Source organism: Penaeus monodon, chromosome 16 (assembly GCF_015228065.2).
Source record: "Penaeus monodon isolate SGIC_2016 chromosome 16, NSTDA_Pmon_1, whole genome shotgun sequence".
NCBI classification, from domain to species: domain Eukaryota; kingdom Metazoa; phylum Arthropoda; class Malacostraca; order Decapoda; family Penaeidae; genus Penaeus; species Penaeus monodon.
The window spans coordinates 12,175,160-12,190,159 of NC_051401.1; the positions used below are offsets into that span (position 1 = coordinate 12,175,160).

Below are 15,000 nucleotides of genomic sequence, written 5' to 3' on the forward strand. Positions count from 1 at the left end.
AGATTAATAATTTAATTCCAACCTCTCATTTACTCCCCCGCCCCCCTCTCATCATCCGTGGCACTTAAGAACTATCCTAATGAGTTATGAGTAATCTAATGACGATAATTATAGAGATGAGAATGATAGTGATCAATAGCATGATGGTAATGACAGCATGTACGCAAATATTGATCGAGCTACAATGTATAGTGTTGTTGCTAAAGATAGTGCGATGGTGAATTATGGAATATATGTATCAAAGAAGATTGAGGAAAAAAGATAGATACATGGAGAATTAACTTGATAGATAAATGACTCGAAATAATGGGGGAATTTATGGAAGGAGGGAGGGAGGGAAGAGAGAGAGAGAGAGAGAGAGAGAGAGAGAGAGAGAGAGAGAGAGAGAGAGAGAGAGAGAGAGAGAGAGAGAGAGAGAGAGAGAGAGATTATTATTATTTTGTTATCATTATTATTATTGTTATTATTATTATTATTATTATTATTATTTATTATTATTATTATTATATATTATTATCATTATTATTATTATTGCCATTATTATAATTATTATCATTATAATCATTACCAATATTATTAATATTGATATTAAAAACTATCAATATTACTATCATTATCATAATTGGTATTATAAGCATCACACTTGTCGTTTTGTTTTTGTTGCTGTTTAATATAAATTTAGATGAAAGATTTATTACTATTTCGGATTTATTTCTATTTATGATTTATTTCTATCTAGGATTTATTTAGTTGAAGGATTTATTTCTATTTAGGATTTATTTCTATTTAAGATTTATTTCTACCTAGGATTTATTTAGATTTAGGATTTATTTATATCTAGGATTTATTAAGATTTAGGATTTATTTCTATTTAGGATTTACTTAGATTTAGGATTTATTTAGATCTATATTCCAGAAGAAGGAATAAACACCCATTCCTTTATCCTCGCCTCTCTCTATCTCCTCGCCGGAACAGTGAACAGAGAAAAAGAGAATGAATGACGTGTAGAGGGGAAGAGGTAGATTAAGAGAACTGCGATAGAGAGGATAAACAAGAGGGAGAAACAAGGCTGATAAGGAAAAAAAAAAAAAAAGAAAGGAGGGGAGGAAAGAGGCAGAGAGAAAGGAGTGGGTGTGGGTGAGAGAAGAGAGAGAGAGAGAGAGAGAGAGAGAGAGAGAGAGAGAGAGAGAGAGAGAGAGAGAGAGAGAGAGAGAGAGAGAGAGAGAGAGAGAGAGAGAGAGAGAGAGAGAGAGAGGGAGAGAGAGAGAGGGAGAGAGAGAGAGAGATAGAGAGAGAGAAAGAAACTGAGAGACAGACTAACCGACCGACCGACAGACAGGCAAACAGCTGACCAAACATAAAACAGCCATACACAAAACAGACAAAAGAAAGGACAAAAAGAAAAGACAATAAAAGACAAAAGAAAACAAAACTCGAGAACAAACGCGAGTAGGGAGCATAACTGTCGAGCGAGGGGAGAAGGGAGACGAAGAGGGGAAAAGGAGGAGAAGAGAGGAAAATGGAAGAGGGGAAAGGGAGACGAAGAGGGGAAAGTGGAAGAGAGGAACTGGAGGCGAAGAGGGGAGAAGGGAGACGAAGAGGGGAACTGGAGGCGAAGAGGGGGAAATGGAAACGAAGAGGGGAAAAGGGGAGGCGGAGAGGGGAAAAAGACAGGTGAAGTTAGGATAATGGGAGAGACAGATCGGTCACGTGCTCACCTCCAGCCCCTTAGATGGTAATCGCACCTTACGACCGGAAGAGAGGGGAAGGGAGGGGAATGGAGGGAAGGGAGGGGAAGGGAGGGGATGGAAAGGATGGAAAGGGAGGGAAAGAGAGGGGAAGGGAGGGGAAGGAGAGGGGAAGGGAGGGGAAGAGAGGGGAAGGGGAGGGAAGGAGGGGGGAAGGGAGGGGAAGGTGAGGGAAGGGAGAGGATGGAAGGGGAGGGGAAGAGAGGAGGAGAGAGAGGAAGGGAGATGAAGGAAGGGAGAGAGGCGGGGAGGAGAAGGAGAGGAAAGGGAAGGGGAATAGAGGAGGAGGAGAGAGACATGGAAAAGGAAAAGAAGAAAGAGGGGAGAGGAACGAGTCTGGGAGGGTCAGGGAGGGAGGGGAAAGGAGGGAAGTGAGAGGGGAAGGGAGGGTAATAGTGATAATGACAATGATTATAATGATAGTGATAAGGATAATAATGATAATAATAATAATAATAATAATAATAATAATAATGATGATGATAATAATAGTAATAATAAAAATAATAATAATAATAATAATAATAATAATAATAATAATAATAATAATAATAATGATAATAACAACAATGATAATAATGATGATGATGATGATGATGAGAGTAAGAATAATGATAGTAACAACAATAATATAATGATGATAATAGTGATACTGAGAATAATAATAACAATGCGAACAACAGTAAACAAATGGAACATATTACAAGAATAATTTGAATTGGAGTTTTAAAAAATCATCCCCCAGAAGGCATAAGAAGACACAAAAGAGGCGAATAAACAAAACAAGAAAATATAAATGAAAAGGAGAGAGAGAGAGAGAGAGAGAGAGAGAGAGAGAGAGAGAGAGAGAGAGAGAGAGAGAGAAGGGAAAGAAGAGAGAGAGAGAGAGAGAGAGAGAGAGAGAGAGAGGGAGAGAGAGAGAGAGAGAGAGAGAGAGAGAAAGAGAGAGAGGGAGGGAGATAGAGAGAGAGAGAAAAAGAGAGAGGAAAAAAAACAGCTTAAAACCGCATCACGTCAAGAAGGTGGAGAGAAGACGTCAGTAAGTCTTAAAAGGTGACAAATACCCTCTCGCTGGAAGAAAGACCCAAGTAGCCTGTAAGACTTTAACGACAACTTTCTTGAGTAGATCACCAAGCCACGTGTCCTCCCCCCCCCCCCACTCCTTCTCTTTCCTTCTCTTCCTTCCCTTCCCCTTCTTCTCTCCCTCACGATGGCCTTCCTCCAGGGCGAGGAGGGGAGAAGGAGGGGAGGGGAGAGGGGAGAGAGGAAGGAAGGGAAGACCTCACCAAAAGGGGAAGGAGGGGAGGGAGAGGGAAGAGAGGAAGGAAGGGAAGACCACACCAAAAGGGGAAGCAGGGGGAGGAGGGGGAGGGCGGGGAAGGGCCATGATGAGGGGAGCACAATTTGTAGTCCGCAGCGAGCGAGCGAAAGAGGTCAGGGAGCAAAGTTCTTCCCCTCGCCAGACGACATTCGGGAGGCGAGGCCAGCACGGCCGGGCCCCGCGAGTACGTATTCACGCACGGCTCGTTGAATTATTCAGGCGATATTGTATAATTTTTAATCAAGATTAGACACCTAAAATACGGTAACGCCCCGGGCGGGTTTGCCTGAACGACACCCGTGCACGTGGAATAAAGTTTCTCCGGCCGGCTGTGAAAGGCATTAGTGAAATTATATTAACCTATGCACAGCACAAACCCCAAACATTCTCCAAGCTTAGCATTTAACTGCCTCCAAAAGTTTATGCTTATGCTCAAAGTCTGCACGAAAAGATGCCGACTTGAAAGTGTTGCCAGTGTCTCTTGCTCCTACACCCGCAAGGCGATGAGAATAAAGGAGAGGGAGAGAGAGAGAGGGAGAGAGAGGGGGAGAGAGAGAGAGAGAGAGAGAGAGAGAGAGGGAGAGGGAGAGAGAGAGAGAGAGAGAGAGAGAGAGAGAGAGAGAGAGAGAGAGAGAGAGAGAGAGAGAGAGAATAGTAAGAGAGAGAGAGAGAGAGAGGAAGAGATGAATAAATATATATATATATAGAGAAACAGATAGTTAGACAGATTGATAGATAGATAGATAGAGGCAATGAGAAATATACAAAGAAGGAGAGGTAGGCAAGAGAAAGATAAAAAAGACATACAGAAGACAGATAGAACAGGAGATAGAGAAGAGGAAGAGAAGCAACAGAGAAGCGCAAGAAAAGGGGAAGGAATATTTTGCAAAGACAATGTTTTGGATAAGTGTTGCAACGCTCGCGGAAGAAATAACGGATGTATTGTATATATTTTTTTTCCTCTCTCTTCTGTCTTTCTGTTTTTTTTCTGTTTTCTTTCTCTTGTCTAAGAAGATTGATAGATATAGATAGAGAGATAGATAGTAGAGAGAGAGAGAGAGAAGAGAGAGAGAGAGAGAGAGAGAGGAGAGAGAGAGAGAGAGAGAGAGAGAGAGAGAGAGAGAGAGAGAGAGAGAGAAGGAGGGCTGAGGCAAACAGAAACCACACACATCAAATTATTCCCCCTTTCTCTCTCTCCCCTCCTCCTCCTCCTCCTCCTCCTCCACCTCGATTTTTCACCTTCCCCATTCTTCCTCTTTCTCGCCCACCTTCTCTTCCCTCTTTCCCTCCGTCCTTCCGCCCTGCGCCTGTTCCTCTTTCCAGCCACGTTCTTCGAGATGGGGGAGGGGGGGGGGAGTGAGGGGAAAGAGGTACCACGCCGGTTTTGGCAACCCTGCTCAAAAATGCTCCGAACACCAATTTTGTGGAAAGCCCGGCAAGACAACATGCTTAAAGAAGGTCTATATGGCGGTCCTGCTGCGTGGCGGTGAGGGGGGGACGGGGTATCAGGACGTAGGAGGGGGTAGGTGGGTGTTGTGGGGGGTAATGGTGGGGGTAGCGAGGACGTAGGTGGGGGTAGGAAGGGGTAGGTGGGTAATGGAAGGGTTGTGAAGAGGTAGGAGGGGGGGTAATGGAGGGGTATGAGGGGGTAGCGGGGACGAAGGTGGGGGTAGATAGGAGGTGGAGGGGGTAAGAGGGGTTGGGAGGGAGGTAGGAGGGGGCAGGTGGGTGTTAGTAAGAGATAGAGGGGGTAGGGGGGGAGATGGGGATAGAAGGGGAATTGAGGGGATGTGTTTGTATGTCTTTTTTTGTGCACGTATGCGTGTGTTTGTGCAATTACGTGTATTTGTTTGTCACTATTTCTTTTTTGGGGGGAAATGTATTTGTATATGTGTTTGTTTGTCAGTTTGTTCGAATTTTGCGGGGAGTGTGAGCGCGGTGATGGCGATGCAAGGCGATTGTGTACGTATAGTGATAAAACGTATTCATGGCAGGATTCAGACGGCCTTCGAGTGGCGTTAGAATAGCCTGGCGTTGATAAATGACGGTCGTTGCACATCAATTGATCGAGCTTAATAGCAACGCAGAACTTTCATTAACGAAGAAAACGACATCCCATCCGAATCTCGACCGCCGATAGTGCACAGCGGCCAGATAGTGATCGATAACCGCGATGGTTGTGACGATAATGACACCGAAATCTGGCGAGCGAGACGATCCGAAGCACCGAAGCAAAAGCTCGTATGAAATCGTATATATGATTAAGATTCTCATTTGATCTGAACGATCATTAGTACTCTGCTTTGATTGAAGGACATAATCAAAACAGATAGTGATCGATAATCGCGATGATATTGAAGATAATGACACCCAAAATAGCGAACGAGACTCTCCGAAGCACTGGAACGAAACCTCATATGAAATCGAAGAGATAATTAAGATTCTCATTTGACTGAATCACTAAATCAGAACAGATAAACAAGCGAGAGAAGAAGGGGGAGGTGGGGAAGGAAGGGGAAGGCGGGAGATGGGGAAAACAGGGGAAGGTAGGAGAAGAAGGAAGAGGTGGGGAAGGGGAAGGAGAGGTAGAGAAAAGAATTGAATTAGGGAGAAGAAAGGGGAGGTAAGGAAAAAGAGGGGAAAAAGAGGAATGTGACGGAAGACAGAGGGGCAAGAAGTGTTAAGCCGTGAAACCTGAAATAGTAACATGACCTTAGACCAGAGGTGGGTCTACTTCTGACCTTTTACGCGAGAGGGACGCCCGAGAGCCGCCAGAATCCAGTGTTGATAGAATTCAACGAAACTTGATTCAGTGGCCCTTGCTAATTATTCACTCGTTCAAAGAAATTGCCTTCCCTACGACCCGCGGGGAAACGACTGAGGGGACGGATGATTCAGGTGAAAATGGATGAGTAAGATGTCGATTCGGAGAAACTTCGGAGAGGTGACGAACCTGACGAAGGCGCAGAAGGTGAAAGTTATTGCTGTTCGAGGAAACATGACGTTTCTTCCTGCAGGTCTCATCGTCCAGTGATATATAGATAGGTAGACAGATAGATAGATAGATTAGTAGATAGATAAATAGGTAGAGGAATAGATAGATAGATATGCATATAGATAGATAGATAGACATATAGATAGATAGACATATAGATACTTAGATAGTTGGCAAGAGAAATGTATAAATTGATAGTTAGGTAGCAAGAATGATGGATAGATAGGTAGACAGAAAGATGGGTAGATAGATAGATACATAGACGAATAATGTAGGTAGATGGATAGATAGATAGACATATAGACAGAGATATAGATAGTCAGAGATCAGTATAAAGATACGGATATCATATGTAAATATAAATGATGTTATAGAAATAAATACATATAACGATACATACATACATACATACATACATACATACGATACCTACATACATACGATACATACATACATACGATACATACATAGGTGTTCTATGATTATATTTTTAGTTAAACTCTGTGTATTTTGTGTACTTTGTGTATTTTTTATCCTTATCTTGAAGTAATCTTTGAATGTCAGAATGTTAAGAAGCCAACGGGTAAAATAATGACAAATCAATTGTAAGGAAAATCGACAAAATGTAGGATAGATAGATTGGTAGATAGACATATATATATATATATATATATATATATATATATATATATATATATATATATATATATATTTTTTATATATATATAATATAATATATATATACATATATATATAATATATATATATATATATATATATATAGATGTGTATAGAGAGAGAGAGCGTGAGAGAGAGAGAGCGAGAAGAGAGAGAGAGAGAGAGAGAGAGAGAAAGAGAGAGAGAGAGAGTAGAAAACAGACAGGTACAAACAGAGCAGAGATATAGATAGAGAAAGACATAAAGACAGACAGGCAGGCACATTGACAGACAGACAGTTAGACAGACAGACAAAAAGTCAAGAAAAGAGAACAGGACAGAGAGATAGCAAAAGACACCGAAAGAAAAAGGGAGTGAGAAAGAAACAGAGAGACAGAGACAGAGAGAGACAGAGAAAGAGACAGAGAAAGAGAGAGAGAGAAAGAGAGACGGAGACAGAGAAAGACAGAGAAAGAGAGACAGAGACAGAGAGAGACAGAGAAAGAGAGACAGAGACAGAGAGAGACAGAGAAAGACGGAGACAGAGACAGAGAGAGAGACGAAAATCCACATTAGCGACCTGGTCTCGGGCGGTGTTTTAGGTGTGGTGATGGTGATGGTGTCAGTTGTGGTGGTGATGGTGTGGCGAGATGGGCCAGCCAGCACTCCGGGCGAGGCGAGAGTATCCCTGAGGGGGCCGGGTTAGCGCTGCCGGAGCCTCCAGGGACCTCTAACACACGTGACCCACAACCTCCACGCCGCCTTCCTCTGCGTCTGCTGCAGTAGAATGTCTCACTGCCCCGCCTTAGTAGATGGGATGCGAGGGGGAGAGGGGGTGGGGGAAGGGGGGGAGAAAGGGGAGGAAAGGGGAGAGGGATGAGGGGGGGATGTTTGAGCGTGAGGGGAGAAGGAAGGAAGGGGGAGGGGGGGAGAGAGAGGGTTAAGGAAGGAAGGAAGGGGAGAGTGAAGAGGGAGGAGGAGAGGGAGAGGGAGAGGAGGAGGGAAAGTGGAAAGGAGGGGATGGGGGAAGGAAAGGGGTGAGGGGAAAGAGAGAAGCGAGAAGGACGAGGAAAGGGAGGGAAGGGAAAATGAGTAAAAGGGAGAGGAGGGGAGAAGGGAAGTGAAAGGAAAGTAGGGAAGACGGGGGGAGGAAAGACGAAAGATGGAGAGAAGAGAGAGGAAGGAAGAGGAAGAGGAGGAGGATGTTGCACATTCTATTTCCGTTTCCCTTTCTATTTTCCTTTATTTTCTTTCTCAGAATAATGCCGATTCCATTCTCTCTCTCTCTCTCTCTCTCTCTCTCTCTCTCTCTCTCTCTCTCTCTCTCTCTCTCTCTCTCTTTGTTGGAAATAATTCTTTCTCTCCTTTGTTATAAAAATAAATTTATTAAATCGAATGGGAAGCAAATCAAACAAACGAAAGAAACAAGAGATATGAAGAAACGACATGACGAAATGAGGTGACTTGTTTAGCGTCAAGCGTCTCTCTCTCGGTGCTAGGCAGTTTGTGTTATCGACATTTTTCTTGCCTGAAGTGTGGGCTTACTGAACTACAGTGTCCAATGGGCGTTACCCATGTGACCATACAATACATCTATATATTTGAACAAATCCTGATTTCTACCATAAGACAAATTGGCACGTGACGAAACTACCATACATAAGGTTATTTTGTACTTGTGGACACTTAAATATACATACATACACATACAAGTACGTACAAACAAATATACGCTAACAAACACACACATATACGAAAGTTTAAACCCACAACCTCATTCACCACATACAACTCAAATACACCTACACGCACACTCATACACAAACACACACACACAAAAAGAGAGAAACACAAACACAAAAATAACTAGAAAAAAAAAATCAACACAAATCCACGCACTATACTATATCTATACACAGTGCATAACCCACATCTACATATACGTGTTTTCAGTGTCCTTTCAGTTGAGCAAACCACTTAGCACGTTCGTTTATGTGTGTCTAATGTGGGAATGGATTATCGCATTTCGTAACCACTGATGGAAGGACATTGTACAGTGAATAATCGTACGAATCGACCTTCGCTAGACGAGAGGGTTGGGGGAGGGGAGGGAGGGGGTAGGGAATGGGAAGGAGGGAAGGGAGGGAAGGTGGTAAGGTGAAATGCAATGATTGAGAAGGAGGATGGGAGAGAAGGAACAAAAGAATGGAGAAGGGAGAAAGAGAGAGAGAGAGAGAGAGAGAGAGAGAGAGAGAGAGAGAGAGAGAGAGAGAGAGAGAGAGAGAGAGAGAAGAGAGAGAATGAGAGAGAGAGAGTAGAGAGAGAGAGAGAGAGAGAGAGAGAGAGAGAGAGACAGAGAGCGAGTGAGAGAGAGAAAACGATACAAAAAACGAGAGCAAAATAAATGAATAAACTAAAAAGAAGACGGAGGAAGTAAAAACAAACAAACAAAAAAGAAAGAAAGACAGAAAGAGATAGCAAACAAGAGAAATTCAAGATATGGATCTAGCGTGAGAAGTAGGAAATAGAAACAAGGGGGAAGGGGAGAGGGGGAGGAGAAGTGGAGGGGGTGGGGGAGGGCGGGAGGGGGGATAGGTGGAAGAAGTGGAGGGGGTGGGGGGAGGGCGGGGGGGAGGGTAGGGGAATGGACCCTTAATAGTAATAACAGATTATTGGCAGAATTCTCATGGTGCGGCGGTGCTAATCTAAGCCCAATCTATAATCATTTCTCTTCATTACGTCAACCTATAGACTCCGAAATTCGGTCTAACGTGAGCATTAACTGCTAAACTCTTCGTTGCTAAACAAATGAGCGAATGAAAAGGGGTTCAAATGTTGAAAAGGAAACTTGTTTGTATTTTGAAGTCTAATTAAAAGGGAAATAAGGCTTTAAAAGATGGAGTGTTTATGTTTTCGATTTGGGATACACACGCATACACGCATATACACAAATACATACACGAGTAAACACACGCAAACAGACAAACACACGCAAACGGACAAGCACACACACACACACACACACACACACACACACACACACACACACACACACACACACACACACACACACACACCTACATATACACCTACGCACACGAAAAAAAAAAGTTCTAACCAACACTCCTTTTCTCTCCTTCCAGATGGGTCACCACAGCATGGACGGACTCGAGATGATCGACCCTATCTCCTCCTCATCCATGACGACCCTTACGCCTATGAGCGACGGGAGTTCCATGCACCAGCTTCATGGCGCTGTCTACACCCACAGTCCCATGAATACAATGATGCCTCATCCAGGTCTTACTCATCCGCATATGCCTCTTGGGTGAGTCGCTTGGGTTGTGGTGATGATGGTGGTGATAGTGATGGCAATGGTGGTGGTGATAGTGATGGTAATGGTGGTGGTGCCGGTGTTGGTGGTGATGTTGAAGAGGAGGAGGATTGTGATGATGATGAGGAGGAGGAGGAGGAGGACGAGGAAGATTGAGATGATGATAATGATGTGATAATATGTATAAGAGGAAGAAGGAGGATTGAAGTGAGAAGAAGGAAAGAGAAGGGGAGAGAAGAGAGAGAAGAGAGAAGGAAGAGAGAAGGATGGAAGAGAGAGAGAGAGAGAGAGAGAGAGAGAGAGAGAGGAGAGAGAGAGAGGAGGGAGGGAGAGAGAGAGAGAGAGAGAGAGAGAGAGAGAGAGAGAGAGAGGGCCATGGCCACTGCACCGCATACCTAGCGCATAGCCAAAGGCAGGCAGCCACCAGCGTGGCGCGTGCGTTCAGTTGTGTCACAGCTGACTACCATTATTTTGCCCCGAGATCCAACTGGAGTGTCATTGCAGATGTCTTGTACATATTGCTTCTTTCTTCCATTTACTTGATAGCATTTTTTCTAAGGCTTGTAAAAAGGAGTTGAACTTACGTGAGCACGTACACAGAAAAAAACTCTCTCGGAAACTCACATATAAGCTTACTCACACACACACAGACACACACACACACACACACACACACACACACACACACACACACACACACACACACACACACCACACACACACACACACACATAACCACACACACACACACACATATAATATAATATAATATAATATAATATATATATATATATATATATATATATATATATATATATATATATGTAAAGACTCGAGAGCTGAACCAATCAGGATCTCTCGGCCAGACAAACTGATCCTTCCAAACGACCCAATCATCTGTTCGGCTTTTTGAAGTTTCCAATCACCGGGAAAACATGTGCCCCCCCTCTCCCCCGGCACCTCCCCCCCTACATCCCCAGGCCTGCCCCCTTCACGCCTTGAACCTATAGGGAGTCTGTGATATTCTCGTGTGAAAATACTCATGTATAGATCCGCAAACGTTTGTTCAGTGAAATCCAGTATATTCACTTGGATAGAGAGGTTAAAAGCACGCACGCACACATACGCGCACACATGCACACGCACACACACACACACACACACACACACACACACACACACCACACACACACAACACACACACAAACACAACACACAACAACACACCACACCAGTATCTACAAATCCAGCAAGTTTATAATATACATATACGCTTATATATATATATATATATATATATATATATATATATATATATATATATATATATACACACACATACATATATATATATAAATATTGTACATGTGGGAAGGTCCTTTTTAACCCGACTAAAATTCCTTATATGATCCAGTATGAGCAAGAATAGCAACAGCAAATGGTAACAATAACAATTACAACTCTAATAACAATAGCAACGTAAACATCAATACTAACGACAGCAATAACACCACTACAACTACCAACAACACTACCGCCACACTCAACAACAATAACAATAACACACCAGAAAAAGCAACGCCACTGCTACCACAAGCAAAAGCAGCATCTCTACCACTTCCACCAGTTACAACAATAACAAAGACTAACAACAAAGAACAACAATAACAATAACAAAGAACAAAAGCAAATACAATAACAAAGAACGAGAACAAAGAACAAAAAAAACAATAGACAAAAAAACGAGAACAACAAAGAACACCAGCAACACCACCACCAACAACACCCTCCCCCCCCCTTCAACTCCCACCACTAACTCTCCCCCCCCTTCTCTCCCCCCCCCGCAGCATGCACGACACAGACACGGACCCTCGGGAGCTGGAGGCCTTCGCCGAGCGGTTCAAACAGCGGCGCATAAAGCTCGGGGTTACCCAAGCGGACGTCGGGAAAGCGCTCGCCAATCTCAAGCTGCCGGGGGTGGGGGCGCTCTCGCAGTCCACCATCTGCAGGTAAGGGTCGTTTCGGTAATGAAATGACTGGGGATTTTGACCTTATGAGGATTTTTTTTTTAAGGGAGGGGGTAGGGTTGCTGGTGGGAATTGAGGGGGAACTAGAGGAGGAGGAGAGGGGAGGGGTTGTGTGTGTGTGTGTGTGTGTGTGTGTGTGTGTCTGCGTGTGCGTGTGCGATGAATTGTTTTTTTCCTTGCATACTGAGAGGTAAAATTGTGGAGTTAAGGAATCGTTGGGAATATTTTACGTTAGGTAGGGTTATTATTATGTTTCTCACTACCCCCTCCCCCTTTCTTCTCCGCACCCCATTCGTTCTCTCTCTCTCTCTCTCTCTCTCTCTCTCTCTCTCTCTCTCTCTCTCTCTCTCTCTCTCTCTCTCTCTCTCTCTCTCTCTCTCTCTCCGCCTGTCTCTATCCCTCTAATTATTCATCTCTGTCTCTCTTATTTGCTAGTGTAACAGAACTATACTAGTAGCATCATATATATGAATATACGTTTTTTTTTTTTCGTTCCTTTAACATACATTAAAGAAAATATCGTAAAATTAAAGTAATAAAAAAGTAATAAAAGTAATAAATAAACCGAAACTGACCCGTGTCCCCCAACCCCCCCTCTCACCCCCCAGGTTCGAATCGCTGACGCTGTCGCACAACAACATGATCGCGCTGAAGCCCGTGTTGCAAGCGTGGTTGGAGGAAGCCGAAGCCCAGGCCAAGAACAAGCGGCGGGATCCGGACGCGCCCTCTGTCCTCCCAATGGGCGAGGTAGATGATGTGAGGATGAGGCCGTCACTTGACTGGAGTTTAGGCCCGATCCTTCAGGAGATGTGACGAAGGGGAGCGCGGGCTCGGGGTCACCACTGGGTCAGCACGGGGTCACCAAGGGGTCACCGTGGGGCCACCATGGAGCCTTTACAGGGCCATGTAGGGGCCACCACGGGTCTCCGCGGGGCCAAGTAGGGGTCAGCAAGGGGAAAGGGACGTAGGGGTGTAATGATTATATTTGAACGCTGGTTGACTTTTTTTTTTTAAGAATGAGTTGTCGCAGACGGATGAAGAGGAGTGGTTGTGAGAGACGGCGTAGAACAGGTGGTAGACGGTGATGTTTTATCTAGTTGTGTGTCGATAGGGAAAGGACAGATTTTTTTTTGAAAGTTGCGAAGTCTTTATGCAACGATTCATTGTCGCTATTGCGTTATCATTTCTTTAACTGTGTGGCTGTCCTGTCTATCTGCTTACCTGACTAAATCGCAATCTTCATCTTAATTACCACTGCTACATACAAAGACAAATCGATCTTCTTACGCAGTCATTTCTGCTCCTCTTCTTCATTCTGGTCTTCTCTCTATCAGTATTATGGTAATAAGTATTAATATCAATAATACCAGCTTCAATGGGTGGTGACCACGAGCCTCGCTTCTGAACTGCTATTTTGAGCCTTATTCAGCACTGTACGAGAGATGCTTGTCGTTTGCTGACGGCCTCCGCTGATCAGCACGGTCACCTAACAGATCAGTACAGTTGCGCGGAGCTAACCTGATGGTCGGATCGGAATGTCGTTAGTATCACATTAACCGATTATTGTTATTGTTATGATTATGGCTCATTCTCCGTTCGCCTCCGCCGCGAATCGGAGGCCTTTTTAGAGAAATCCACTGCGTTACGGGAGCCTCCGTCGGTCGCCCCTCGTAACCTATCGATTCGGGCCGATTGTCACACATTCGGAACCGACCTATCAGGCTATCGACGACCGCCCGCACGCACTTTCGGCGCCCTCGTCTCGGGGAGTGGCAGGTGCACGGCTGCTTGCGATGATAAATAGTAGTTCCTGTCACATTTAGATGATGACGTAATAATTAAGTAGTAGTGCACGAGGATTAGTACGAGGAGGGTATTCTCTCTTCAAGCAGGAGGAAATCATTTAGAATTTTAGAGGAATGTTTGGTTCAAGAGGGTTAATGGGATTCATGAGGATGTAGCTTTCTACGAAATTCTTAAAGATGGAAGGATTTGCTTTATTTGGCGGGGTTGGATAGAGAAGAGGGAGTGATTGAGACGGGCAAATGAGTGTTTAGATATTTTTCGGAAGGAATATAGGATATTGAATAGATATGTTTACAACTAGGGGCTTCATTTTCCCAGCGTAGCATTCTCAGGTCTCTTGAGCACTTCACTGCACTCAACGGAGCCATACAGGTTACTAATGTCTTGTCTCTCGTTTCCTGTTAGAAGCGTAAACGGACGTCGATCGCCGCCCCTGGAGAAGCGGTCGCTGGAGGCCTACTTCGCGGTGCAGCCCCGCCCGTCCGGGGAGAAGATCGCCGCCATCGCCGAGAAGCTGGACCTGAAGAAGAACGTGGTCCGCGTGTGGTTCTGCAACCAGCGCCAGAAGCAGAAGCGGATGAAGTTCGCCGCCACGCAGAAGCAGATGGCCAGCGGCAACGTGCACACCTCCATGGGCTCCATGATGACGTCCCCGATGCCGCCGCACACGCCTGTTCCGTAGTGGATGGCCTCCCCTGGTGCCCGCCCCCCGATGGACCTGCCAGGCCGTTCCGCCCATCACCAGCACCAGCAGCAGCAGCAGCAGCAGCAGGGGAACCGGCCCCCCTCCAACTCCGCCTCCAACAACAACCCTTGCCCGCCTACGCCGCGCCCATCCTGGACGGACCAGGGGGACGTAGGCGAGCGCTGGATGGCGCCAGGCCCCTCATGGGCGTATAGTTATGCCTATGCTGCCGCCCACGCCCACCAAGCCACCCGCCAGCTGACTCAGTGACGAGAGGGCTGAGCGGGTAGTCTCCATGGGCGGCCCCAACCGGGCTTTCTCCTCAAGTGATACTAAGCTGTGAGCAAGTAATATGGTGTACACGGGCCGAGCCTCGTCGAAGGCTCGAATCCGGCGGTCCAAGAATGACGTAGGGTTGGTGGCCCT

General features: G+C 45.0%; 1 protein-coding gene across 1 annotated transcript in view; it reads left to right on the forward strand.

Annotated features, from left to right (window-relative positions):
• LOC119582938 (inhibitory POU protein-like) overlaps positions 1–14,588 on the forward strand; it is a 67,046-nt gene extending 52,458 nt beyond the window's left edge. The window contains 6 exon segments of the mRNA XM_037931451.1: positions 9,866–10,050; positions 11,471–11,497; positions 11,904–12,065; positions 12,692–12,830; positions 14,295–14,324; positions 14,326–14,588. Of these exon segments, the coding sequence (XP_037787379.1) occupies positions 9,866–10,050; positions 11,471–11,497; positions 11,904–12,065; positions 12,692–12,830; positions 14,295–14,324; positions 14,326–14,571 (789 nt within the window). The 3' untranslated portion in view covers positions 14,572–14,588.
• The last annotated feature ends 412 nt before the right edge of the window (positions 14,589–15,000 follow it).